The sequence below is a fragment of the Myotis daubentonii genome, chromosome 4 (assembly GCF_963259705.1).
Source record: "Myotis daubentonii chromosome 4, mMyoDau2.1, whole genome shotgun sequence".
In the NCBI taxonomy this organism is placed as follows: domain Eukaryota; kingdom Metazoa; phylum Chordata; class Mammalia; order Chiroptera; family Vespertilionidae; genus Myotis; species Myotis daubentonii.
This window is the reverse complement of record NC_081843.1, coordinates 17,223,315-17,251,162: the sequence shown is the minus strand read 5'-3', so window position 1 is coordinate 17,251,162 and position 27,848 is coordinate 17,223,315. Positions and strand designations below refer to the sequence as shown.

Here is a 27,848-nt window from a genome sequence, read left to right as displayed (position 1 = left end):
TCTCCAACCAGAGCTCGAGCGCGCCTGGCCCCGCCCCCAACCCCGCCCCCGCCCCTCCGGCCTTCTCTGCCGCTTCAAGCCCCGCCCTCGGCCCCCGCCAGTCGCCTAGGCTGGTCCCGCCTCCTCCGGGCTCCTCCCCGCTTCCGCCCCGTCTCCGGAGCAACGCGGCGGCTCCGCCCCGTCATGGCGCCGGAGGAGAGCGTGGAAGCCTCGCGCTTGCTGCAGAGTTTCGAGCGCCGCTTCCTGGCGGCGCGCGCGCTGCGCTCCTTCCCCTGGCAGGTGGGCGGCGGGGCGCGCTGAGTGCGAGCGGCGGGGGGCGCAGGACTGGTGAGGGGGGCGCTACGGGCTCCCTCCCCGCCACGGGACGGCCTCGGCTTTTTCGGGTGTCGGGGCCATACCTCTGGTCCTCGTCCTGGGGCTGCGCTTGGCCGCGCGGGCTGGTGGCGGAGAGCAGGAGGTGCACCTGCGCGCCCCTGGGAAGCCCACCCTTCCCCCGGCCATCAGCTCCCTCCCCTCTGGGCCCTTCCCGCCCTCCGCTACCTGTGCTGACTTGGGTCCCACGAATTGAAGGAATGCGGGGTTTCCTCCCAACTCCCTTTCTCACTCAGGTTTTTAGGGTCATGGACAGTTCCCAGTAATTTTCATGACTTTTTTTTTTTTTTTTTTTTGGCCACTTATCATCCCGGTCATGAGAAACAGCTGCTGTTGCCCATTTTAACAATCAAGGCCACAGCACAGCTGGAGATCAGGTTGCAATGAGCGCAGTGACCAGATCACAGACAACCCCCGCACCCACTTACAGACACACGCACGCCCCTGGGTGCTTTCATCTTGGTCATCAGCTTTGGACAAAATCGTCTCAGAGGCAACTTTGAGGCCCTTCAGCCTCGGATGGAAGAAACAGGGAGGGACAAAGCCTGCCAGAAAATAGACGGTAGAGGCCCCCGCTCCCCTGCCCTGGGGACCTGCCACTGCACAGGCCAGTGGCATGGCAGCAGCTTCCTCCTGCCAAGGAGATTTCCAATGACATTGCCTCCTTTATAATTCATGTGCGGTGAGCTCACTGGGATGACTCAGTTTGGATGTGTATCCTTCCCGGGTCTTCCCCTCGTTAGTCATTTGTATTTTATTGACATAAACCATTTAGCATTCTGAGAGCTCATTTCCAGTCACAAAGGGATATGTACATTTTTAACCCAAAATGTAAACTTTTCTAACAGCATCTATGGGACCCAATTCCATAGCAGCTAAAATTGTTCACGTAAAATAAGCGCATACTCTGTACCAAGACCATGCTAAATGCATACTTAGGCTGGCCCACAGCGCCCATGTGGTGGGTGCTATTACTATTATTGTGTTTTGCCACACAGGTTGTTTGACTAGAAGAGAGGTATGAGTGCAGACCTGAGAGACAGCCTCCTGCTTGGAATCCTGGCCCAATCCCATACAAGCTGTGTGACCTTGGGCAAGTGACTGCATACTTCTGGGCTGTGGTTTTCTTACTAGTAAAACAGGATGCTTACCTCAAAGGGCTGTTATCAGGAGTACATGACAGTGAAGTATCTGAGACAGTGCCTGGCTCATGGTAAATGGATGTAAGTGTTAGCTAGTATGTTTATTCCATCCAAATGTTTACTGACTGCCTTCCAGGAGCCAGGCACCAGGATCAGCAGCACACAGATGAGGCCTTGTTCAGATGGGAGAGCCAGAGAGTAAACACGTAAATGCATAAATAAGAAAACGCCACGGGCCGAAACCGGTTTGGCTCAGTATATAGAGCGTCCGCCTGCGGACTGAAAGGTTCCAGGTTCAATTCCGGTCAAGGGCATGTACCTTGGTTGCGGGCACATCCCCAGTGGGAGGTGTGCAGGAGGCAGCTGATCAATGTTTCTCTCTCATCGATGTTTCTGACTCTCTCCCTTCCTCTCTGTAGGGAATCAATAAAATATATTTAAAAAAAAAAAAAAAGAAAACGCCACGGGATGATAGCAGTGGCTATAAAGTCAATAAAACAAGGAAATGTTTCATCAAAGGAGGGGAATCCGGGAAGACCTCCAAGAGGGAAATTTGAGCCGGGACCTGAACAGTGAAGCAGTGGGCTGTGGGAGGTCTTAGGGAGCAGGGAGTGCAGAGGTTTGCCAGTGAGAGCAAGCTGCAGTAAGGAGGCCAGTGTGGCTGGAGTGGCATGAGCAGAGGTGAGATGGATGACGGCAAGTGAGGTGAGAGAGAGGCCAGGGCCAGGTCTTACCACATGTGATAAGTCGTTCTGGAGAAACAAAGGGATCTGCCCAGGGTCGCACACCAGCCAGGCAGTCTGCCTGATTCTGGAGCCTGAGCTCACTACCAGGAGTCAGCCCCCTGCAGGAGAGGACAGTGTATAAGCTGGGCCTGGCCGCTGCACATTTACTCAATGTCAAGTCGAAGGCAAGCCCACCAGGCGCTGACGTCCTGACTAACTGTAATTCCTGGCTGACGAGGACAGCCACCAAGCCGGTCTGTGACCCAGGCGAGGCTTAGCAGCCAGGGCTAATGCAAACCAAGAGTCTATCTCCTGATATTCTTTCTCTGACTCATCCAGGTATAACCTGAGACTTGTCAAGGTCAGGCTTTCACCCACCCAGATCCCTGGGGAGAGATCACTTAGCACTTTTCCAACATGTCCTATTGCATGTTTAATGTTCCTGTGAAAATGTCTTGATTTCTATCTCTCCCCCCAATCTATCTCCAAATAGAGCCTAGAAGAGAAATTAAGGGACTCCGGTTCTGAGCTGCTGCTGGATATTTTGCAGAAGGTAAGAATCACAGGGTCAGTCAATGGGATGCAGTCACCAGCCTCCTGACGTGCCCATGAGGACAGGACAGAAGTGCAGTGCCTGTGTTTGTCTCCTTTAAAAAGAAAGGCTCTGCATTTGGGTGGGAGCACCTCAGAGAGCTCTGTCTTAGATGAAGATATCAGAATATACAAAAATCTACTTGAGAGGAGGGAGTCTGGCAGATGTTTTTTAAACTATCCACAGAGAAAACAAGTGACAGCTGTGGGAACATCTAGCATTTGCTAACTGTTCAGAGAATTTCTTCTTTACATTTAAGGGAAAAATAAAGATGCAAGTCTTGCCCACTTGTGTCTCTTTTCCAGATGTAGGTGGGCCCCTGCTTTTTGGAGTTGAGTTTTGGATTCTAAGATGCATGTGGGTGGGGGTATATGTGGAACCACCACTGTGCCTGACCTGCCCCTGGCCATGTAGATCAAGTGCAGATTACATTGCCTGCTGGCTCTCAACCCTCTGAAGGGTCATGAACCCCTCTCAAAACCCAAAGCTATGGGCTTTCCCCCCAGAAAAAAAAAAATGCATCAGAATACATTTGGAATACAAATTCAGGGGAGTCACAGATCCTCCTCCCACCACTAAACCCTCCAAGGAACCCAATGGGGCTCAGTTGGTTGTAGAATAGTCCCGTCTACCAAAAGGTTGCAGCTTTGATTCCAGGTCAGGGGACATACGGTAGGCAACCAGACAACCAGTTGATCAATGTTTCTCTCTCTCTCTCTCTCTCTCTCTCTCTCTCTCTCTCTCTCTCTCTCTCTCTTCCTCAGTTGAGGATTAAAAAAAAAAAAAGAATTCCTATGTGGAGGGTAAACCAGGGGTATCCTTCTGACCACCAATTAGAGAAGGTGGAGCTGTAACTGGGGAAGACTTCAGGGCAATCTAGTATTTAGGACTGTGAGCTCAGAGATGTCCAAGGTTATTGTTCATTGTAGGCTACTCTGATTCTTACCCCACCTAACACCAGCCAACTAGAAAGCCCCTGAGCAGTGTGTGGGTATTTTATTGCCCTTGGGTAAAATAATGTCCCTCCAGCCAACAGGCCCCCTGGAACTGGTCCCTACTCTCATTGCTCCTGTCACCCTGCCCTCCTTCCCAAAATGCCAGGCTGTGGCCACCTTGGAGCCTGCTTAAGCTGTTCTCTCTGCCTGGATCTCCTTCCCCAGCTTTTTTATTCCACTGAACTGTCACCCCTGAGAGCCCCCTTTCCCCTCCTCCACATCCCAGGTAGAGCCCCCATCTTCCTCTGCCCTGGCCACCAGAGCACTCATCATGGTCTGGCTCCTGCTCATCTCCTTGGCTGGAATATGAGTTCCAGGAGGACAGGTGCCAAATCTGCCTTGTTCCACCATTTGGGCTCTTGCCTCTTCCATGGAGCCAGGCAATCCCACACTTGTCCTTACTACAAACTCTCATTCATGCTGGCTGCCCTGGGAAGGGGCGTGTCTTAGACCAGTCCAGCTGCTATAACAGAATACCATAGACTGCGTGGCTTATAAACAACAGTAATTTATTTCGCACAGTTTTGGAGGCTGCGAAGTCCAAGATCAAGGTGCCAAGTTCAGTGTCTGCTGAGGGTCTGCTGTCTCGTTCATAGAGGGCCATCTTCTCATTGTATCCTCATATGGTGGAAGGCACAAGGGACTGCTATGGGGGTCTCTCATTTAAGTGCACTAATCCCATTCTTGGGGGCACCACCTGCATGACCTAATCACCCCCCGAAGGCCCCACCTCATAGAACCATTGCATTGGAGGTTAGATTTCACATATGAATTTGGGGAGATGCAGACATTCAGTCAATAGCAGGGTGTTTGCTTGGGTCTGTGTGCCTCACGTACCTGCCCAGAATGGGTGTTAGAAACACCGCCACAGCCTGTGCTGCTGCAGCAGAGAAGTGTTGGGAAAGGGCTTATTCTGAAGACTTACTCTTTCAGATGCATGAGAATCACCTCAAGCCAGAACCTTTGTGTCTGTATGTGTTTGCTGAGGGATCGGGTAACTGGGGTTTGCTCTGTAGTCACGTAGAGCCCATGGGAGACTTCAGGCCAGGTTTCTTCAGCAACTCACATGTGTCCCTTGTCACAGACCGTGAAACATCCTCTGTGCGTGAAGCATCCGCCATCTGTGACGTATGCCCGGTGCTTTCTCTCGGAGCTCATCAGAAAGGTCAGTGGTGGGCATGTCTGCCTGGTAGCCAGACAGCATCTGGCACTTGGCTGGCTCTCCAGAAGTGGGCCCTCTGCCCAGCTTTGCTTGTTGGAGCTCAGATCCATCCCATGCCCTTTGCCTCCTCTGCAAACCCCGTATGGCAGGTGCTCCCTGGGCAGCTGTCTCCCAGCTGGGTTCGACCAATGAAAGGCCATGGAGGGTGGAAAGAGAGCGCCAAGGCCTTTCTCCCTGTCTGCCTCGAGGGATCTCCAGCAGCAGCTGCACTCTTCTGTGGTCCCTGTGCGAGGTGTCATTTCTACCGGGCAGCCCTGAGAATCGAATCCCCACCTTCTCTTCTCCCATCTGAGAGGTTTTGACAGTTTCCTGCTGTTGCCAATCTCTGGATTGCTGCACTGTCCTTGTTGGAGGTTTTAGGTCTTGCAATGCCTTTATAACTAGTTCCCCTTACTACCTTCCTCCCAATGAACTACTGGAATAGCTCTTTTCCTGACTGATACAGGATGGATTTTAAGGTTGAACCCAAATTTGCTGAATTTCATGTTAGACTGGAGTTCAGTAAGACAAAAACCTCAGTTGTCAGTAGCAGGCCTGACCTGTTTGGCCTCTGAATACAAGGGCTGTGCCTCACCCATGCTTAGCACATGGAGTGATCCCAGCTTCTCCGTTGCCTCCATCCCTCGTTCTCACCAGCAGGTCTCTCCCACACCACTAGGGGGAGCAAGGCCACCGATGCCCCCCACCCCACCCCACCTCCGTGGGGCGCAGGACAGGTTGCCCACTGATGAAGCCACACCCTGAAGTGTGGGGTGCCCATCCTGTGGCTTTTGCCTGGGCCCACTTAAAAGCACCATTTGTATTCTCCATCCCAGACATCATGGTCAAAGGGCAGAGCTCTCTGACCTTGACACACAGCAGCTCTCATGCCATTCCGTTTCTGCTGCCATAGATTACTCCTTATTCTCGCCCTCTCTGTACCTCTTTGAGATACCCAGGTCCCCCCACTGAGTGAATTTTTTATATGCCAGGTAGCCTATGTTACGTCAGTCCATCCCAATCTGCCTCACCATATTTGGTGAAAATCCTCCAGTCGTTTTTAGAAGTCAGAGTAAAGGCAAACAGACAGGACCTTTGTTTGATTCATGAGGGTCCATATTTAATGCTCTTGCTGAAGCTCTCTCTCCACCACCCCCAGCACGAAGCTGCTCATGAAGAGCCTTTGGACGAGCTGTACGAGGCGTTGGCAGAGATCCTGACAGCCGAGGAGCCCACTCAGTGCCACAGGAGCTATCTGTTGGTAAGAGCCGTGCGCCTCCCTCCCCCCACAGGCCAGACACCCACCTCTGCACACAGAGTTACAACTCAGGCTCCAGCAGCCTCCCATGGGTTCAGACCCTGACTCATCAGCTCTGTGGTCTTAGGTGGAGTCAGTTAACCGCCCCTGAGCTTAGTTTCTTCATCTGTAAATCAAGCACTTTGACAAATAATAGTACCTGTTTTATGGAGTGGCTGGGAGTTAAATTAGGTTGTGCATAGTATTTACATAGCAGGAACAGTCCCCAATAAATGCTTGATGAGTGGGTGTTATAGGACAGCAGTCACTTCCCACTCTCCCCTACCACTATCCTCACCAGCCTGGACCACTGTCACAGCCTTCTGACTGGTCTTCCAGATTCATGCCCCACAAAAATCCATTCTGCACACAACAGTCAAAGGGATCTTGGATGTTTTTGTCTGTTTTTAACCTTTTACCATAAAATAAAGCATAGATACAGAAAACCACACAAAATAAATATACAGCTTATTGAATCATTGCAAGGCAGCCACCCTGGTAACTGTCACTTCAGTCAAAAGACAGAATTTTGGCAGCCAGCTCACAAGGCCCTGCTTTTAAGGGCTCAGATGATAAAATTGGTCTCACCCAGATAATCCAGGATAATTTTTCCATCTCAAGTTCTGTAACCTTAAGCACATCCTCAGATCCCTTTGCCTTGTAACGTAACAGACACGGGGCCCAGGGGGTGGGCATAGGCATGAATGACCTAGCACACATCCCATAGTCTCTTCCTTTTCAATCTATATGTCTTTAGAGCTCCCCTCAATCCACATGTTGACGTCTCTCTAGCCATTTTGGTTGTCTGAAGTTTGGACTCTAATAGATTCTTTAAGGAGGGCTTCTGGGATTGACCTTCCCTGCATTCTTACATGTTGATAACAGTATGAGCCATTTATACTTGAATTCTGACTCATATTTTCTCTCCTTGAGTCTCTTAAATATGTTTCTCCCTTTTCTTTGGCATGAAGCATTGCTGTGGGAAAGCCTGATGATAATCTAATTTTCTCTCCCTTTTCTCTTCGATGGGCATAGGGTCTTCTTTCTTTAAAGTTCAGTCATTTTACTAGAATGTGTCTTGGGTTGATTATTGGGGCCTGGTGATCCCAGGAGCAATGTTTGTATCCTTCAGTGTTATTTCAAATCATTTTGTTTTTTCAGGAATGCTTTCTTAATAATTTTTTAGTACTTGTTCTTTGCTTTTGTTTTTCATTAAAAAGTACCTTAAAACATGTAGCTTAAACAAAAGAAATGTATCACCTCACAGTTCTGGAAGCTATAGCTCCACGGTCAGGGTGTTAGCAGGGCTGCAGGGAAGGCTGTATCCAGCCACTCCTCGGCTTGCAGGTGGCTGTCTCCTCTCTGTCTCTTCACAGCATCATTCCTTGTGGTGTTTCAATGTCCTGATATCCTCTTCATATAAGGATGCAGTCAGGACCTTATTTGAACTTGATTCCCTCTGTAAAGACCCCGTCTCCAAATAAGGTCACATTCAGAGGTGCTGGGGGGTTAGGACTTCAGCATATGAATTGGGAGGTGAAGGGGGGGCAACACAGTTCATCCCATAGCAATCTCTTTCTTAGTTTATTTTTTTATTTTGGGGGGAGGAATACACACACACACACACACACACACACACACACATATATTTGTTGTTGTTAATCCTCACCAGGGGATATTTTTCCAATGATTTTTAGGGAGAGTGGAAGAGAGAGGGAAAGACAGAGAGAATCATTAATGTGAGAGAAACATATCAATTGGTTGCCTCCTGCACAAGCCTTGACCAGGGCCCCAGGCCAGGGAAGAGCCTGCAACCAAGGTACCCTTGAACAGAAGCGAACCCAGGACTGCAGTCCAATGTTCTATCCACTGAGCAAAACCAGCTAGGGCTTAAATTTATTTATATTGATTTCAGAGAGTAAGGGAGAGAGAAAGAAACATCAATGATGAGAGAGAATCATTGATTGGCTGCCTCCTGTACGCCCCACACTGGGGACCGAGCCTGCAACTCAAGTATGTGCCCTGACCAGGAATCAAACTATGACCTCCTGGTTCATATGTCGAAACTCAACCACTGAGGCACATCAGCCGGACTTCTTTTCTATTTTTAAAAATCACTTCATTTCACCTCCTTTTTCTCTTAACTTTATCTAGTTTTGTTTTGTTTTCATTCTCATATTCCTTCGTGTAGTCCTTGACCACCTCGGATGGTCAAGTTTCCTCCTAGGTGTTCTTGCTGTTCTTGGCCGGCCCCTGCATCCCGATGAATGCCTGGGTTCTCCTGTCCTCAGGTCAGCCGCATGCCCCATTGCTTCCCTCTTCTGTCTCCACAGACACAGTGAGCATGAGGGTTATGCCTGTGGTTTCCCCTCATCTGTTGATATTTTCAGGCTCACAGAGATAGAAACTTTGTTGTAAATGTTGTCCCTATCTCACTGCTCTGTCTGCTCTTGATGTAGCGATTCAGGAAGATTCAAAAGCACTCTGCAGCCATCTTCCCCAAATTCCCCTGAGTGATCCCCCTGATTTGAGGTAAATCCAGTCATGTCACTTACCTGTTCAGAACCCACCAGTGGCTTCCCTTTGCACCATCACTCAATCCTAATTCCTTAGGTGGCCTATGAGTCCCGCATGCCCTGCCCCAGCCTTTCTCTCTTGTCTAGTACCTTCTGCTTTCCCTGAGCCCCAGCCCCCTGGTCTTCTTTCTCTTCCTTGAACTCACTAACTGCAATGCTGCCTCAGGGCCTTTGCACTTGCTCTGCCTAGAATACTCTCCCCCAAGAACCTCACGTGTCTCACTTCTCCTTTTCACCCACATCTCAGGTCATATGTCACCCCCTCAAAAAAGCTATCTCTGACCAATCTATCTGAAGCAGACCTCCCTTCCCCACCCCCAGTCTTAATAGAAGACTGAGAGTGGGTGATGCATCTTGGGGTGTCATTCTCAGCAGCCCCAGGTTGGAGAACATGTTACAGGACTGGATGTTCCATGAAACACATGCCAGTAAGCCAAGCATGGGGTCCCCACCTGCTGTGGGGATGGAAATGACAGGAAACTCCAAAGGCCAGAGACTCCCCCAGCCCCAGATGTCAGGTTGAACTCAGGAAGCCGCACACACTGAGACTGTTCACATATAGCTCATGGTACCAGAGAGGTGTAACTTTTATTTATTAACTAGAGGCCTGATGCATGAAACTCGTGCAAGGGGCTCCACCCTCCCAGCCCTGGCTTCGTCCGGAAGGACATCTGATCTGATTAGCATATTACGCTTTTATTATTATAGAAAACTATAGCTTCACAGAAAGCTGCAAAAATCGTACAGGGAGGCCCACGTGCCCTTTCCCCAGTGTCCCCCAGCGGAAACACCTGGCACTCACAGCATCACAGCCAGGACAATGACATGGCACGGTGTGTGTGTAATTCTGTGTCATCCACCACATGTGGGGACTGCACAGGCACCACCACAGTCAAGACACGGAACTGTTCTGTCACGGCAAAGACCTCCCTCAGGCCACCCCTTCATAGTCACACCCATGGCTAGTCCCCATTCCTACCCAGGCAGCCCCGTCACTGATCTGTTTCTCCGTCTCCACAACTCTGTAATTTGAGAATGTTAGATAAGTGGAATCACACAGTATGTGACCTTCTGAGATTGGTTTTTTTCATTCAGCATAACGCCCTTGCAATCCATCCAGGTTGGTGCATGTGTCAACAATTTGTTCTTTTTTATTGCTGTGTGGTATTCCATGGCATGGGCATACCAGTTTATTTAGCCATCCACCTGCTGTGATTTTTTTCTCTTTAACGCCAGCTTATTGTCTTCTGGTAGCTGGATTATCTCTCTACCTGTCTCCATCCAGCCTTCCGGGGACTCAGTCACACTTTCTGAGAGCTCAGCCATCATATCCCATGGCACCACCGGCCTGGTCACGTGGAATGCTGCACTCTACCTTGCAGAATGGGCCATAGAGAACCCAGCGGCTTTCACTCACAGGTGACCCCGGGGCACAGGGCAGGCAGGGTACCAAGGCGAGTTTTCCCCAGCACGATTTCAAACACGTGTCCCCCTCTCCCACTCAGGACTGTCTTAGAGCTCGGCAGTGGAGCCGGCCTCACAGGCCTGGCCATTTGCAAGATGTGCCATCCTAGAGCATACATCTTCAGTGACTGTCACAGCCTTGTCCTTGAGCAGCTCCGAGGGAACATCCTTCTCAATGGCCTCCTGTTAGAGTCAGATGCCACCGCCCCTGCGCAGCACCCAGGACACAGCACCCGCAACACAGAGAGCCCCAGGGTGACGGTGGCACAGCTGGACTGGGACATCGTGACGGCCCCTCAGCTCGCTGCCTTCCAGCCAGACGTCATCATCGCAGCAGGTGCCATTCAGCCCCCTGTGGCTTCCCCGTGGCTCCACCCACTCTCAATTTAGGGAAGGGGACCATGGACTCTGCAGGGTCAGGGAGGTACAGATGGATGAGATGTCTGGAAGGGTCACTGTGAGCCTCCAGAGTGACATCAAAGCACAGGGTGTGCCTCTGGGGTGCCCTAAAGCCACATGCGCCTGTTTGATCAAGTGGCTACTCGCATTCCCCTTGTAGTGGTTCTAGCAGATAAATGAACCTGGCTCTTGCCCGCAGGGCCTGGGATGAGCAGAGCAGGCCCCAGGGCACCAGGGTGGTCTGACCTATTAGCCCGGCCTTTGTGTCCCTCTCCAGAGCCTGAGGGAGGCCACTCAGTTGCCATCTGGAACCTAAGTCAAGTAGTGAGAGCAGCCCCATCTTCAGGCAGCGGGGGTGGGAAATGGCTGTGGCAGCCTTGTCCTTTCAGGGCCACAGGAACAGCACAGTATTCCCAGGACTGTCCGAGTCCCCTGTGTGTCACGGGAACCCAGGGGCTCACCGTCCAACCATAGTGGAGTCTGAGTCAGGGAAGGCGCTCTGAGTACCCCCCCCTCTGTCAGCGCTGGCTTCCCTGTGCTCGGTGCCATCGCCACAGGTCTGTGTGGCCCTGAGAAGAGCTCCTGCATGTTTCTATCCCAGATGCACACCGTGTCTTTCGGAGACGAGTCCCCACAGAGGGGACCCCCCGCTTCTAGTGCAAGGACAGGTTCCTTGAGAGAAGGGACATTTGGCTTGGCCACCAACAGACCCCTTATTCTCTGCCAAGCTCACCTCAACCCGTGGCTGACAGAGCTGTCTATACCTCTGGTCCTGGGCCACAGCCCTGAGACCCATAGGCACACAGTGGCCGGAGCGCAGAGCCCAAGCAGCACACCCCAAGGTGGCACCATCCCTGTAAGCCTGGCTGTCAGGCCGGAGCGAGGTGGTCCCCACCCTGCAGAGAGCAAAGATGCAAGAAGTCTGAAGCAGACTCAGGTTTGCTTTATTAAAGAATTGATTTTTTTTTTATTTTTTTTTTAAGGAACAACAGTGAGTCCTTGATATTTTTCAGTTGTTGCCTTGTCTTTCAGCAGCTTTTATTCTCCTAAGGATTTTCTTTTTATACATACATAACTTTCTTTCCATCTAATAGAACTGCTGTTTTCCTGCCCCTTGACCTGCTACCAAGGTTGGCACAACCTAGCACTCTCCATTCTGGGGTCCTGAATCCTAGAGGGAGTCTCTGTTAGTGACCCAGGGTTTTTCATTGCAGATGTGCTGTACTGCCCAGACACTGTCCTCTCGCTGGTCAGGGTCCTGCAGACACTCTCTGCTTGCCAGAAGGACCGGCAGGCTCCTGACGCCTACATTGCCTTCACCATCCGCAACCCAGAGACATGCCGGCTGTTCACCACTGAGCTAGGTGAGCCCAGGACAGGCTGCGAGGCCGTCCAGCCTGCAGGGGCCACTGTGCTGGCCCCACACAGGACTCCAGTGAGGCAGAAACCAGGGAAGTGGAAGAATGGGGCCCCAGCGACAAATCAGAAGCTGGGCTAGGCGATAACTCCCGCCCTGAAGTCAGCAGAGGAGACGGGAGAGCGGGCTCCGGGGGACAGAGATAGCACACACCGTGATCCTGGAGGGCTGGGGCCAGCAGCCCTGCCATGTGGTTAGGGCAGGTTTCATTGGCTGTAAAGTGGACGGGTTGGCGGATGCCAGTGGTGTTAGGGTAGACGAAGTTCAGACCACATTGCCGTCAGGCACAGGCTCTAGAGTTGGTTCCAACACCCGCCCTGGTGGAGCTGAGCTGGCACTGCCTCCAGGGCATCTATACAGTGGAAACATCCACCTGAGGTGGAGCAGGGCCTGACTCACAGGAACGCCCAGGAAAACGGGAGCTGCTATTACTGGATTAAACGCACAGTAAATGGAAGAACAAGGGGTGACTTTCAGAAGGGAGAGAGTCTGCCATTTATAGCCCTGAATTGGCATTGCTGCGGACCAGGCACTGTCCCCAAACCTGACATGTGCCAGCCTCTCTAGCAGCTGGAGGGGTGTCATCCTCTGTTGCCCATGGAAACATGGGTCTATGGAGGCTAAGTAACTCCTGCTCTCCACCCCTAATCTCCCACCCCACACCCACTGCCCTGCAGTTCCCACCACCTGCCAGGCCCAACCAGGCCTTCTAACTCGGAACCTGACAACAGTGCAGGACCTATTTGCCCCAACACCCTCCCCCAGCAAAGCCCCACCTGCAGCAGCCTCTGCTGACAAACACAGAGACCACCCGAACACCCACCCACACGTGCCCATGTCCTCTTGGCAGAGTACTGTGAGCCTCGAAAAGAATCAAGTCCTTCTGGAGATGGGACTTATGGAGAAAAGTATCTACAGTATGTATTTTTTAATATTTTTAATTTACAGTTGACATATTAGTTTTAGGTGTATAACCCTGTGATTAGATATTTATGTAACTTAAAAAGTGATGATGCCGGCAATTCCCTGGGCAGTAAACCACGCACCATCTTGTGACCCCCGTCCCCCAATAATAAATTTTTAAAAAAAAAGTGATGACGCCAATAAATCTAGTAACCATCTAATACCATAGTTATTACAATATAATTGACTATATCCTCTGCTGTATTTTACATCTCCATGACTACCAATGTGTAGTTCTCAGTCCCTTCACCATTTTCACCTATCCCCCACCCCCCTCCCGTCTGGTAACCATCAAAATCTACAATATATTTTAAATGAAGAAAGCGAAGTACCAAACAGCATAAATAGTATAAGCCAATTTTATTTTAAAAAATAATCACCTTTATATTACTATTCACGTGGGGGAAATCTGGAATAGACACTACTTAACAGTTGTTATACTTGGACAGCAGGATCATAGATGCTTCTGCACTTTTATTTCCTTTCTTTTCCTTTTTAAATATTAATTTTTCATTCAAAATAAAACTTACAAAATGAACCTCACCAATGGCTGTTCAGACATCTGTGCTCATGAAGAGGACGGCTGCCCCTTCAGATTTGTGTCAGCCTTTGTGAGGAGGCACGTGCTGACCAGTCAGGCAGAGCGGGTTCAGGTCTTGGCTGCACCCGATGAGGTGTAGGACAGGTGCAGAGCTACAGGGAACCCAGACAGGCCATGACCTTCTGGGGATGGGCATGGCCGATGGGCAGAGACAGCAAACCTGGCTGTCATGAAGTGTTCAAAAACATGATTCCTGGTCCTGCTCCCAGAGGCTGACTCCAGATGTCTGGATGGGGCTTGAAAACCTGTACCCTCCCCAACTCTCCACCCCCAGGCCCGTCCGGCAGCCCTGCACTGACAGGCGACATCCTGTCCCCAGACCCCACCATCCTGAGACACATATGTTCTGTTTCCAGGGAAGGCTGGGATCTCATGGGAAGCGGCGCCTCGCCACAACCAGAAGCTGTTTCCCTACGAAGAGCACTCGGAGATGGAAATTCTGAAACTAATGCTGTAGGTTTGCAGATGTTTGGGGAAATCACCCCGAAAATTAAATCACTTGGGAAAGAATTTTTATGTGGGAAAGCTGATAAAACTTTCCCTGGACTTAAATGTTTGAAGAGTGTTCAATTCTGAATCAGGAACCACCAACTTTGTTCTGTTGAAATATAACCGTTCAAGTGTGGGGGTACCCCTTTCTGTCAGCAGTTCTGGTTGTAAGCAAATCACCATAAATCAGAAATGAAAATTTTGGCTCAGAGATAAGCATTCCACTTGTGCAGGTAAAAACATATATATCAAGTATGTTTTCCTCCATTCTGGACACACATCCTACAGTACACATGGCACATCTCTGCTCACAGTGTGGGGGCCGCGGTGCCCATGTCAAGGCAGGAATCAAAACATTAGGGACATGACAGAACAGATGCTGAGAGAGGCAGACACCAGGAGACAAAAACAGGGACAAAGAGATGTTGAATAGACCACAGGCAATTAACAGGAAAGTAATAAACTAGAGGGAAGAAAGGAGAGAGAGAAGTGACTCAAGGCTGGACTAGTTTCCTGGGCCACAGGTTCCCAGTCATTAGAGTAAGTTCATTCCAAGCCGAAGGCTGGCCCTTCCTCAGCATGTGTGGGAAGCCTCTTGGCCGTTGAGATGTGCCGACCCCACATCCCCTGCTACGTGGTTAGCCTCACATGTAGAGCTGTGGAAGCTCCCTCCCGGAGTGTGAGGTGCGAGGCAGACACCTCTTTCCCTACTTTAGGAAAATGTGGGACTCATACTCCAGTGCTCTGTAAAGATTTCCTTATTACAGATCCCCTCCCCTTAACGGTTCCAATCACCCAAACCCTTTTACCCTTCATAAAGCATGAAGAGCAATGAAATGGTCTCTGACAATATACATGGGGAACTAGCACTTCACTTGGTAGACAGCCTTCTCCATCTTATTGAGAATTTCATTTGTGGCCCTTTGGTTTGGGATTTCTCCTCCGTTTCTGATGTGTTAATGTTGTTGACTGTGACAGCCCCATGCACCTAACACTCTGAGCACAGGCCCACAGCCTGGCTGTCTGGAGGTATATAAATCATTCTCAAAGAAAACAGGAAGCAGTGAGGCTTCCTACAGATTCTGTGTAGAATGGACCTCCCAAAACTGGAACAGCCAGCATGAGAAAAGCACATCCCCCCCCCCCCCCCCCCCCGTCACAGAGGTGCAACTGAGTGTCCCCAGGGATGGGAAGCCATCTATACCAGCGCCAATTAAATGAAAACTTTCTTGCTGCCCTCACCTCTCTGTCCTGAATTGAGACTGTCTGGCAACTTAGAAAATGACCATACGACTTTTTATTGACCAAAGTGGTCATGAAACTGCAAAAATTCATGACAGCAAACCTGGCTGTCATGAAGTGTTTTAAAAAAGTTTGAATAAAGTTTAAAGGAAGGGGTGGGGGGGAATAATTTCATGCCATGCATGGCACCTGCTGCTGTCCTTTCAACTGCCATCCACTGGGAGGCGCTGCTCTACAGTTTGCGCAGGGAACAAGCAGCTGGAGGAGGCTGGAGGAGGGACATGGAGCACGGCTCTGGTGGGAAGCCAATGAGAGCAGGGCGGAGTTTGCATGAGCCTCAGGGTCTTCCTCTTTGTGACATCCAACACCAGGACATGCCCAGGAGGGTTCAGTCTTTGGCCCAAGGGGTCATGTGTCCACAAGCAAAGGGAGAACTGTCTGCTTCCAGCTCTCGTCCCAACGAAGCTGCTTGGACTCCCGAAGATTCTTCCGGAACTGGTTCAGTTTGCCAGCAGGATCAGGAAACTTTGAGAAAAGCATCTAGAAGAAAAATGACAAAAACTTCCCTCATCACCGCTTCCCGACACCCCCACCCGTTCCCAGCAGCCTGGACCTCTGCCGCACCCCAAACACAGCTGCACCCCAAACAGCTGTCCGGGCAGTGATTTAGAAACCCTCCCTCTGTGGCCACACTACCACCACCAGTGGCTGGGAGTCTCCAGTGGCCTCCCTGCACCAGCCTGCCCAGTTTCCACACAGCGTGGGAAACTGGTCTCAAACATCTCTGAGCCTGACCTCCCTGGCCCAGCCAGCCCCTCCCTCACTGGTCTTACTGGACCCCTCACACCCCAGCCATGTTCCATTTCCTACTCCTACTCAACAGCTCGGCCAAGCTGCAGTGCTCGCCATCCACACACTGACCTGCAGTAGCCCCAGCCTCTGCCATGCTGTTCCTTCCTCCAAGAGCACCCACCCCTCAGTCTCTGCCCAGCTCCGTCCAGCCCGCGGGCTGGGAACAAGGCAATGTCTGTGTTCTTCCCAGTTTCACTAAACTGAGTCAGGTATCTGCAAACTGTAGTCTGTAGGCTGAATTGGACCTTCCACCTGTCTTTGTAAATAGAGCTTTACTGAAACACAGTCACACCAGATTTTTCTAGCTGGGCCTTTCAAGAAAGTTTGCCACCCATGTCTCAACTATCAAAAATGATGATTAAAAAAAAAATGATGATATATGACTTTTTGTAATAAGAAATAAGTATCCTTTGAAGACTCCCGTCCATCTTGCAAGGCTGGTCTAGGAAGCTCCCTTCACTCCTCACTCTCCCTCCTGATAGCCATTGCTCCCTAAACGACAGTCCACCTGTGCACCATCATCTGCGTGGCATAAGCTCCACAAACCCGGCAGCAGGTGGAGTGTGCCTGAATTCCCCCGGGCCCACTGAGGCCCAACCTCTGGGACCGCAGTTCCTTCCTGCTGCCTTTCCCCAGACCCAGCGCAGGCTCACGGAGCCCAGGGGCGTGGCCCAATGCCAGCCTGACACCCTGCAAGCCCTGGCACGGCGGCAGACACACTACCTGCAGCTGAGCAGCCAGTTCCTCTGCATCCTCAAAGACCAGGCCGTTTTCCTCATGTTTCACAAGCTCACGTAAGCTGCAGAGAGAATCGAGGGAAGCCCGAGAGCTGCCTGGAGAAGACACCAGAACTCCAAGGTGCCCACCTGGACCCCCATGCCACCACTCCCCACCCACAGGCCAAGCTAGGGATCAGGAATAGTCAGTCTGGCCCTGACTGGTTTGGCTCAGTGGATAGATCGGCGGCCTCCGGACTCAAGGGTCCCGGGTTTGATTCCAGTCAAGGGCATGTACCTCGGTTTTGGGCACATCCCCAGTGGGAGATGTGCAGGAGGCAGCTGATCGATGTTTCTAACTCTCTATCCCTCTCCCTCTCTATAAAAAAAAAAAAAATCAAATATATTTTTTAAAAAGAAATAGTCTGGTTCCAATGAATCTGGTCTTAGATTTGACATCTGAATAGAAAATAGACCTGGGAAGGTACATATCAAAAATCCAAACCGATTTGGGGGCATGGGGGGGGGGGTGGACAATGAACAGGGATCTGAGCCTTTCCTGCTCTCTGCTCTTCACAGGGAGGACACGCTCAGTGGGTTCTGCTTGTTTTTTAACCATGCGGCAGAGAAACAAGGTAAAAGGCAACCCCATTGGAGGCAGCACATTACGGGTGACTTTTCTGGGTAACCCCAGAGTGCAGTGCTCAGCTCACACAAGGGTCTAACATCCTGATTTCCGTCCAGAGGCTGGCTCATGAGCCCATGGGAGAGCAGTTTCTAGAGCCTCTTCTCACACTGTCCTCTCCAAACCCCCATCTTTGCCAGGAAGACCGGAGACAGAATTGCACTCATTTGACTAATTTGAATAAGAGTAAATGAGCTCAGACAAAAGGGAGAGAGAAATAAAATCAGGTAAACTGTGCAGGCAATTTCAGCCACCGCTTTACCCTTTGAGCACAAGCCCCGAGTTGAGTATTGAGGACGAGTAGTTTTCCTTCAACATGAGCTCTAAGCGGAAGCCAACTCCTGCAGTAGGACTCAGCCCACCCGGGGACTCCCACTCCCAGGGCCACCTGGCTGAGCGCCCCGATCAGGAGGTGGAGCCTTTCTGGGGGGCAGCTCTGACCACACTGGTTCCCCCAGCTGCTAATCTGAGAACCTAACTCCCAGAAGATTCAGTTTCCGCTCCTACCACCGGAAGTTCACGGCACACACAGGCAGGCAGCATCCAAACATGTCCACCACCTTCATGGGCAGGTCCAGACCACTGGAGGACTTGTGCAGGCAGACGCCCAGGTCTGCTGACCCTGCGGAGGGGGTGCGGGTGGGTCGTCAGAGCACTGGCCATGCTCCCTTTGACCACACGTGCTGTGAGGACTGTGGGTTGACGCCTCTGGTGGGGAGTGGGAAGTGGGAAACACTCCCAACCCCCCATAGAACTGGCTGGAGCCAGCCAAGCATCCGGTGCAGGGTGGGGACACACAGTGTCCAATCCTGGCCACGCAGCCCTATCTAAAAACTACCTGTCTATCATTGACATTTTAATTTAAACAGACTCCCTTTTCCTACTTAACCACCATTTATTTTAAAAGAACCCACAGCAATTATGCTGAATAGATTCAGAGTGTCTGCTTGGGGTGATGAGGCTGTTTTGGAAACAGACAGTGATGATGATTGCACAACACTGTGAACATAATTCATGCCACTGAGTTGTATGTACACTTTAAATGGGAAAGTGGTTAAAATGGCAAACTTTGTTATATATATTTTATCATAATAATTAGAAAAATGTTGAACCCACAGCAGACTCAACAGAAAACCAGCTGTCGCTGTGAAAAGAAAGCCAAATAAACAAGCTCACTTCACTAAGTACTGGCTGGAAATGCCTGCCTACAAAGGCTCTCTGCCTGGACTGCTCACTGGCTGCTGGAAGATGAGCCTTGGAGACGCATCAGTACCAGCCCAACTCTGCCCTCCCCAGAGAAATGAAGACGGGAAGAGAAGGGAGGACGTTCTCGAAGGGAACGTAAATATGCCTAAACCTCATCTCGGCACTGCCCTCCGGCACTTGGGAACCCTGGGCCCCAAGCAGAGCCAGCCCAGCCCTCTTGCCTGGACGGAAGAGCAGGACTGAACGGAGGGCGTGGAGGCTAAAAGGACATAAACCTCTTAAATCCCTGGCAAACAGCACCTGAGCCCACCGGGCAGGGAGGAGCTGGCACACCAGGAAACAGCCTCCCTTCCTGGAGTTGTCAGCAGCTCCTCCGACAGGTTCCTGGCAAGCAGCATCTCTGTCCCAGGTGGCCCCTGGAGCAGGGCCCAAGGCCAGGCCCAACTCAGCCTGAGGCTGATGTGTGTATGGCCCTTGAGCTGAGAGTATCTTTTAATTTTTAAAGGGTTGCAAAAACAAATGTGCAACAGAGGCCAATAAAATATTTACAATCTTGTCATTTCAGAAAAAGTCTGTCCCCCAGCCCTAAAGTATTCCCTCTTAAACCTCAGCCCAGCACCCCCTCTGTCACTCCCACCACCCCCCTCCAATGCCCCCCCCCCACCCGCCCCAGGCCTCCTGCCAGGCATCCTTACCTAGAAGCAGGGGGTAATCCTCAGCCTCCAGCCATGGGGTACAGACCTGGATGTGCTGGAGATGCTTCTGGCCAATGAGGTGGCTGTAATGCTCCTTCAGAGGCCCTTTGCCTTTCAGAGAAAATCGGAGTTACTGCACTGGCCCGCCTCTGGCTCCACCCATGGCCCAGACCTGAGAAGCCCCTGCCAAGGAAGCCCACACTCCTCAGCTCCAAACTCCCATCTGGCCCCTTCCAGAAACAACCCTCCAGGGGTGTGCACCCTGACCACTGAGGCCATGGCAACCTGCACCCAGCAGGCTGTGAGCGTGGCCAGGATAAACTCTGGCCTGGCGCCAGAGTGCCAATTAGACACCGATTCTCACATGGACTTCCCTGTGCCTCGCCAGGAGTCCCAGGTGGCATGGCATGTGCAGTGGGCTTCTGCCACCCTGGGAGCCCAGAGGCCAGGAGGAGGGGAGTGCGGAAGGTGGGACACCTGGCCCAGGACCCTCCTCCTCCGACCACAGCTCTGCTTCTCTTCCCACTGGGCTACTCTGGAAGCAATTTTATGTCAGACAGTGGCCTCTTTTATAGAAACACCTGCAAACCACTGAAAGAGTGAAAAGCGCAGATTCAAACCCAGGCCCCAGGCCCTGCTGTGAGGCCCTCTGAGCCTCAGTTTCCCCCGCTGTCAAACAGGTGTAGAAAAACCTATGTCAGGGAGCTGCCATGAGGATTAAGGAAACAAGGACATTCCGTGCCTGACAGGAGAGGCACAGCAGAAAGGCAGATGCCTTCCCCTCTCCTTGCCCCCAAGCCAAATACAGGAACATGGAGCGTCCCAGGCAGTACCTGTTATCACACAGACCAAAGAAGGCAAGCTTTCTCCATTCAGGATCAGCTGTTCAAACTCTGTGTTTAAGAAAATACATGATGACCAGGATCGTCTACTCAAGTGAGGGAGGGGTGGGGGAGGGGAATGTGGAGAGACAATTCCAGACACAAGGTCACTCTCCCAGAGATGGCACTTCAGTTCTGGGCCTGGTCACTCAATGACCCAAATGGGGACTCAGAGCCACCACCTCCACCAGCCAAGTGCCCAGGCTGCCCACCCTGCAGACCTCGGGGGAGGGACACTCTGCAGAGGACACCACGCAGCTCAACGGCCCCTGACAAGCCCAGCTCCTGATCACAGCCACACACCTACTTTCTAACGCTGCCAGGAAGATGGAGAAGTCTTCATCCTCTACAAGAAGAGAGACAGTATCATGCTGGTTTCTAAATGTCTCCCCCCACCTCCATCCCACCCAGCTCAACGCCCTCCCCTTTCTCATCAGGGCCTCAGGGCACCCCAAATGTATGTGGGGGGCACAGGCCTGGCAGGAAGGAGAATGCCGGCTCAGACAGGTGCTCATACAAGCCCCCAAGTGCACAGGGGGATCCTGAGACCTGTCCAGCTCGTGCTGCTGACCAACAGGGCCGGCCGCCCACGAAGATGTGTCACCATCCCGCTGTTAGCATCCCGCTCCGTGAAGGCCGACCTCTCCGTGGCTGGGTCCAAGGGATCTGAGCTGAAGGAGCAGAGACAGAGCCTGTAAGATGCTACAGAGCAGGCCCACAGGCCCCAGGACGGCCATCGCCCACCAGAGCGAGGCCCCGAAGCTCCCGAAGGTCAGGGTATGGCCATGTCAGCCACACCGAGCCAACCCTACAACCCTAGGCCAGGGCACAGACATGTGCCTTGCTTTCTGTATCAATATTTATTGGTTGCTAGGTGCTGAGGTCACAACAGCAGACAAGACCGACTCAGCCCCAGCCTTCACCAGCTTCCTGTTCTTATCAGTCCCTCAACTTAGGACAGTGGTCGGCAAACTGCGGCTCAGCAAACCACAGCTCGCGAGCCACATGCATCTCTTTGGTCCCTTGAGTGTGGCTCTTCCACAAAATACCACGTGCGGGCGTGCATGTACAGTGCGATTGAAACTTCGTGGCCCATGCACAGAAGTCTGTATTTTGTGGAAGAGCCACACTCAAGGGGCCAAAGAGCCACATGTGGCTCGCGACCCGCAGTTTGCCGACCACTGACTTAGGATGAAGATGCTGTGACCTCCCACCTGGCTCCCAGGTTACTGAAAGGAGCGGACAACTGGCGTGTGAACTGCTGCTAAAGGGCCTTTCCTGAGCCCTGGGAGACACCCCACAGATCACACAGGTCCACAGACGCCGCCATGGGGTCAGGAAGCTGCAGGCAGGAGGGTAAAATGCCCACAGCCTTGTGCAGGCCGAACATTTCCTTAAATGGCCAGAGAATAAACACTTCAAGCTTTTATTTGATCTCTTTTGTAACAGCTCCACTGTTGTAGTGTGAAAGCAGCCGTGGACAATGCATAAGTGAATGAATGTGCTGCATTCCAATAAAACTTTATTTATGAACAGGCAGTGGGCCTGGAGCCATAGTTAGCCAACCCATAGATTTAGTGGATTCCTAAGTCTGCAGCAAAGAGACGGGGGAGAAGCCAGGACAGCAGCGAACACAAGAGAAGATGGAAGACAGGAGACCTACCTGGCCCTGAGTGCAGGGTAGGTGCGGCCCAGCTTCATAAAGAGCCGGTGTTGCAGGTCCAAGGGCGTCTCTTTAAAGAAAGATGCTGGCTTGTCGTAGACAGTCACAGCTCTGCAAAGAGATCAGAGGGAGGTTCTAGGAGTGGAGAAGGGCTTAAGGAATAGAAGACCCAGGAGGATCTGGAAAAAGAAGGGCACTTGGGGGATCCAAGTCTCAGACAATGACAATAATAAGCTATGAATTACTTGGGGAATCAGAAAGAGAAGTTCTAACATCAAAACTGCCTGGGCCAGTCCAGCTGGTGTGGCTCAGCGATTGAGCGCCAACCTATACACCAGAGGTCACAGTTCAATTCCCAGCATATGTCTGGGTTGCAGGCTTGATCCCCAGTGGGGAACATGCAGGAGGCAGCCAATCAATGATTCTCTCTCATCATTGATGTTTCTACCTCTCTCTCCCTCTTCTTTCCTCTCTGAAATCAACCAACATATATATTTAAAAACTGCTAGGGCCGTCTGGCTGGCTGGGAAAGAAACTCCAACCTCCTCCTCCCTCAGCTTCTCAAGACAATAACCATCTCCCAGGCCCCTGGATATTTCCAGATGCCTCGCCAACATGATACAGCAAGCACTGCAGCTGGGACCAACCAAGCTGGGGCCCCTTGCCCACCCCAGGTCCCTACTTGATGCCCCAGTTCTCTGCCAGGTCTTCCCGCATCTCACTGGTCACACACAGGTTCAGGTGGGAGAGGCGTCCGCAAAGCTTTTCGTACCTGAAAAGACACAGTGTTGCTCAGCCAGGAGCCCTGGCCAGGCCCCATGACCATAACCACCATGTGATTAGAAACCTTTCCATACAGAAGAGGCTGCAGAGCTGGGATCTCCCAAATCGGGTCACTGGCAAGATAACTTCCCAGAATTTGTACTGAGTTCCACCTGTGCTACTGTTCCTTCACATCTTTCTTTACATTGTATCGCTTCTCAGCTTAAATACAATTACTTTCAAAGGAAACAATATGTGCTACCGAAGGGAAAATCCAGTCTCTCTTGCCATAAGAAGAAATACAATAAAGTCCCTGTTATTAAATTTTAGCTACCCTGCAATTTTAGCCTTTAGTTCCCTACAAAGGCTGTAGGGCTGAGGATGCTCCCCATGTGTTACAGAGGAGTTTGGCAAATGACAGAGAGGTGTCAACAACAGTTTTGCTCCAAACGGAGGCTTGCAACCTAATGATAGGGCAGAACTGAAAGAGAACCGGAAAGGGGGAATGAGACTCAGGTTAACACCATTGGTGTATCGGGGCTTGTTGCTAACTCAGGATGCAGAGAGCTCTGGAATTGGACAGCCTGGGCCTGCATTTTGGCCCACACACTTTTAGCTGTGAGACAAGAGACATAATGGTTCTCAGCCTTGATTTCCCGGCCTGTAAAAGGGGGGCAGTGTAGACTGAATGGGATAAAGGACTTGGACTGAGCCTGGCATGCAGCAAGTGCTCAATAATTACTGCTGCCACCACTGCTGTTACCACCATCAGAGAATGACCCATCAGGGGAGGCTGCAAGTCCCCGCTGAGGCAGGTGTTGTATACTGGGGCTCCGAACAGACCAACTCTGCCTGCTCCTGGTCAAACCTGCTACCCTCTCCCTGTCTCATCAGCCGCATTAAACTGTGGCCTGTGGCCCTAGCTTCCAGCAGCAGCCCGTGTTTATTTGAGAATCTGGTCTGGGTACACCTGGGATCTCAGCTCTCCCAGTGGAGCACTTGTGCCAAGCCTGAGGCAATGTGGTGCTACAGTTCCTGGCCTCAGTGGGAGGTCACAGGATGGCAGGTGCCAAACGGAGGCTCACTCTCTCCAGAGCCTGACAGGGTGAGGCTGACAGCAAGGGGAGCTCCCAGAACCTGAGAAATACCTCCCAGAGGGAGTGTGGAAAGAGAAATGAAAGGGGTCCTGATAACACCCTTTTTGAGTTTAAGTCAGCCATTTCTATGGACTTTTCTGTTTCATGAGCCATCAAATGCGTCCTTTGCTTAGGCCTGTTTCCATCACTTTTAACCAGCATCCGCCCAATTCCCCAGCCTAGCCCTTACCCCACAGAGTATATAAGGAACCAGCTTCATTGAGTCTCCCCCCAGGCCCTTTTTCCTACCACAGTTTAGGGAAGGTATCTGCACCATCCTTCCAGACCCTCACCACTTGGCCAGCAGAACGAGGCAGTGCCTGGGGCCATGTACCAGACCCATAATGGAGTAGCCATAGTTGTGCCAGTCGATGACGAGCTTGGTCCCACAGAGGCAGGCCACAAACCAGCAGACAGCAATGGCAGGCAGGCCAGGGGGGTTCTTGGAAAAAGAGAGACTTGAATGAAGAGGAGGAAAGCAGACCATCATTGACAATAAACTGGGTGCAATGTACACAATCGATAGCCAGAAGACCCTCTTCTTCACTAAAAACGATATAAAATGTCATAAAAGAAACAAACTGACCAACCTGAAAAGTCCCAGGTCATCGAACCAAGGAGGTACATTTAGTTAGGTGGCAATTGTGTGAGGGAAGAGGCATCCCCTTGGGTGGGGGATAAATTGGCCCAGCCTTACTCTAGGACTATCAGGTAGCACACCACAGCATTTTAAAGTGCATCAGTTTTGACCAAGCACTTCCACTCCTATGAATGGATCCCAAGAAAGAGATCAGACTTATGCAAAAAACATATATTCATTGATACTCTTTTACCATAAAATAAGACTAAATAAATAATTAGGGTACATCAGCCAATTAAATGAAGGTGCTTCTACCCAGCCGGTATGGCTCAGTGGTTAAGTGTCGGCCTGTGCACCAGGAGGTCACCGGTTCGATTCCTGGTCTGGGCACATGCCTAGGTTGTAGGCTCAATCCGCAGCAGGGAGGTGTACAGGAAGCAGCCGATCGATGTTTCTCTCTCATTGGTGTTTCTATCCCTCTCGCTCCCTTCCTTTTTCTCTAAAATCAATTTTTTTTAAATATATTTTATTGATTTTTTTTTACAGAGAAGAAAGGAGAGGGATAGAGAGTTAGAAATATCAACGAGAGAGAAACATCGACCAGCTGCCTCCTGCACACCCCGAACTGGGGGTGTGCCCGCAACCCAGATACATGCCCTTGACCGGAATCGAACCTGGGACCCTTCACTCCGCAGGCCCACGCTCTATCCACTGAGCCAAACCGGTCAGGGCTAAAATCAATTTTTTTTAAAAATGTTTAAATAAATTAAAAAAGGTGTTTCTATATGCTAAAAAGTGAAGGGAAGAGGTTAAGAGCATAAGTCCAGAGCCAGACTGACTACCTAGTTCAAATGCTGCCTCCAGCCCCAGTCGGTCTAGTTCAGTGGATAGAGCATCAGCCCACAGACTGAAGTGTCACAGGTTCAATTCCAGTCAAGCGCACATACCTCAGTTGCAGGCTCAATCCCCAGCCCCGGGTCAGGGCCCATGCGGGAGGCAACCAATCAATGTTTCTCTCTCTCTCTCTCTCTCTCTCTCCCCGCCCCCCCAGCGTCCCCCCCCCCCCCCCCCCGCCCTTCCACTCTCTCCAAAACTCAATAGAATAAAATACCCTTGGGTAAAGATGGACAAAACAAAAAATTCTGCCTCCAGCACTTCCTAGCTATGTAACAATGGGCTACTTACTGAACTTCTCTGGATCTAGGTCTCCTCATCTCTAAAATCTCTAAAATGTAATATAAGAACCTATTTCTTAGGACTGCTGTCAGTGATTAAATGAGTTAACACATGTAAAACACTTAGATGTGTAATAAGTACAACATGAGACTTACCTGTAATGACACAGAAAAGTAAACTGGATGGGTACCATAAACAGAATGGACACATACTCTAGTCTCCTATTCATATCCTTAAAGGTTTATACACACAGACGTGCAATTTATTTACCAACCTGTGCATTTTTAAAGGCTGGAAAGTAGGGAGAACTGTTAACAGTGATTCTCACAGAAAGAAGCAGGGCTGACATATACCTGGAGAAAGATGTAGGCTGCTGGCTCACTGCACATCAACTTCCACAGCAAGTGCACTGCCTGAAATACAACTTTGACTCCATACTGAAGAATGTGCGGCCCAACTGCAAGTCAGAAAATAGCTGTCACTACCAAAAGAGTTCTTGGCAATTTGCAGACACCACCAGCACCCCGACACACACCGCCCCGCCACACACACACACACACACACAGAAATATGGAGTGTGCTGCACCCTACCTGCAAGTCTCTCAAGTTCTGTCAAAGGTACAATCCGAATTCTGTCACTCTGCAAGAGCTCATCGTGGGGTTTGGAGTCTGAAAAGAATGTCCCCTTTAATGAACCAGACAGGACAATCTAATTTAAAGACAGATGACCTGCCAGCTCAGGCAAAATAGTGGAGAGTATTTTGGAAAATAGGACTTTTCTTTTTTTAAAAAAATATATTTTTATTGATTTCAAAGAGGAAAGGAGAGGGAGAGAGAGATAGAAACATCAATGATGAGAATCATTGATCAGCTGCCTCCTGCATGCCCCCTACTGGGGATCGAGCTTGCAACCCTGGCATGTGCCCTTGACCGGAATCGAACCTGGGACCCTTCAGTCCACAGGCCGATGCTCTATCCACTGAGCCAAATCAGCTAGGGCAGAAAATAGGACTTTCCAAACAATTCTGTTCCTCAATTGCCAGAACAGAGAATGAGGCCAATTCTTGTCCAGATTCCACTAGACTGCCCACAGAGGAAGGGCCTGAATCCGATTCACCTTTAGGCACATAGTAGCCACTCAAACTGATCTAGATTCCCTGGATGGTGGAATTATCCCACCACAGGGAGACCCCTATGAAGTCCCACTCCACCCCCTCACCCTCAGAGAGCAGACTCTAAACAGAGACCAAAGGCAACCAGTGCTCTTATTACTGCTTTGCACTCATATAGAATGAGCTGCCCTTTAACGATGTCAACACGGAAGAGGATGGAGGAGCAGACACACGTGACGCTACACACTGAGGGGAAAGCTGGACATGCTGTGCGAATGAAAGACATCTGCCTGCAGAGCTCTGCAAAGAGGAAGGCAGGGGAGACAGGCTGCCTGTCCCCTCAGACGCAGCCTGACAAGAGCAGCCGCAGAGACGCGGTTACCAATACTGACCCTGGGGTCACACGCACCTGGGTTCCAGCCCGCATTTCCACTTACTAGGAGGGTTCAGTGAGAACTACGCAATGAGTCCATTTAGCTGAGCACTGTCCTGGCATATGGCAGGCGCTCGTTTACAGCTCCCTTAGCCTGATCACGCAGACCCACCCAGCAGAGCCACCCAGCAGAGCCTGCGCAGAAACCGGGCAGCAGCTGTCCAGGACAACAGCGGGCTCGTGCACCGCGGAGAGCTGCCCAAGGGAGGAGAGAGAACAGGTGATCAAGCTGAGAGAGCTGCCGCCTTCCCAGATCCCCGGCACTCACTGCAGAACCCCAGGAGGGTCACGGAGAAGCCACACTTGGCCAAGGACAGCGCGTGGTACTGCATTCGGGGGCTGCGGCCCACGTCGCCCAGCACCACGACGACCGCGTGCCGGGCCATGCGCTCCCGCCGCCAGCGCTTCCACGCGATCAGCAGCAGCAGCGGCAACGACAGGGACAGCGCTAGCACCGCCACGCAGGAGGCAGCCAT

At 51.2% G+C, this 27,848-nt stretch overlaps 2 protein-coding genes across 15 annotated transcripts; one reads left to right on the top strand and one right to left on the bottom strand.

Moving 5' to 3' along the window:
• The first annotated feature begins 129 nt into the window (after positions 1–129).
• EEF2KMT (eukaryotic elongation factor 2 lysine methyltransferase) lies at positions 130–19,493 on the top strand. 14 transcript variants are annotated; one of them, XM_059693079.1, is made up of 10 exons: positions 130–279; positions 2,733–2,792; positions 4,911–4,991; positions 6,187–6,288; positions 10,186–10,319; positions 10,406–10,701; positions 11,978–12,127; positions 14,101–14,197; positions 17,623–17,678; positions 18,847–19,013. In XM_059693079.1, exons 1-10 carry the CDS (start codon positions 184–186, stop codon positions 18,876–18,878), a joined length of 1,104 nt encoding a protein of 367 aa, XP_059549062.1. In that variant the 5' UTR covers positions 130–183; the 3' UTR covers positions 18,879–19,013. The 14 variants fall into 14 exon arrangements, with proteins under 14 accessions (XP_059549062.1, XP_059549056.1, XP_059549061.1 ...); XM_059693073.1 differs by lacking the exon at positions 17,623–17,678 and having other exon boundaries at positions 18,847–19,493; XM_059693078.1 differs by lacking the exon at positions 18,847–19,013 and having other exon boundaries at positions 17,623–18,140.
• On the bottom strand, positions 13,487–27,848 carry ALG1 (ALG1 chitobiosyldiphosphodolichol beta-mannosyltransferase). The gene is made up of 13 exons (XM_059693072.1): positions 27,641–27,848; positions 26,419–26,496; positions 26,181–26,284; positions 24,365–24,513; positions 22,856–22,945; positions 22,174–22,284; positions 21,060–21,181; positions 20,818–20,856; positions 20,463–20,522; positions 19,630–19,740; positions 18,236–18,350; positions 17,051–17,126; positions 13,487–16,015 (listed from the first exon to the last, which is right to left on the bottom strand). Exons 1-13 carry the CDS (start codon positions 27,846–27,848, stop codon positions 15,884–15,886), a joined length of 1,395 nt encoding a protein of 464 aa, XP_059549055.1. The 3' UTR covers positions 13,487–15,883.

Bases quoted from the DNA above. Each gene is read 5' to 3' on its own strand.
- EEF2KMT (XM_059693073.1), top strand. From the start codon at position 184: ATGGCGCCGGAGGAGAGCGTGGAAGCCTCGCGCTTGCTGCAGAGTTTC. The intron at 10,702-11,977 runs GTGCCATTCAGC...TTTTCATTGCAG, and splicing joins AGACGTCATCATCGCAGCAG to ATGTGCTGTACTGCCCAGAC. The intron at 12,128-14,100 runs GTGAGCCCAGGA...TTCTGTTTCCAG, and splicing joins GCTGTTCACCACTGAGCTAG to GGAAGGCTGGGATCTCATGG.
- ALG1 (XM_059693072.1), bottom strand. From the start codon at position 27,848: ATGGCTGCCTCCTGCGTGGCGGTGCTAGCGCTGTCCCTGTCGTTGCCG. The intron at 22,946-24,364 runs GTGAGGGTCTGG...GTGTCTTTTCAG, and splicing joins CTCGTTCTGCTGGCCAAGTG to GTACGAAAAGCTTTGCGGAC. The intron at 18,351-19,629 runs GTAAGGATGCCT...CCCCCTCCGCAG, and splicing joins GGATTACCCCCTGCTTCTAG to GGTCAGCAGACCTGGGCGTC.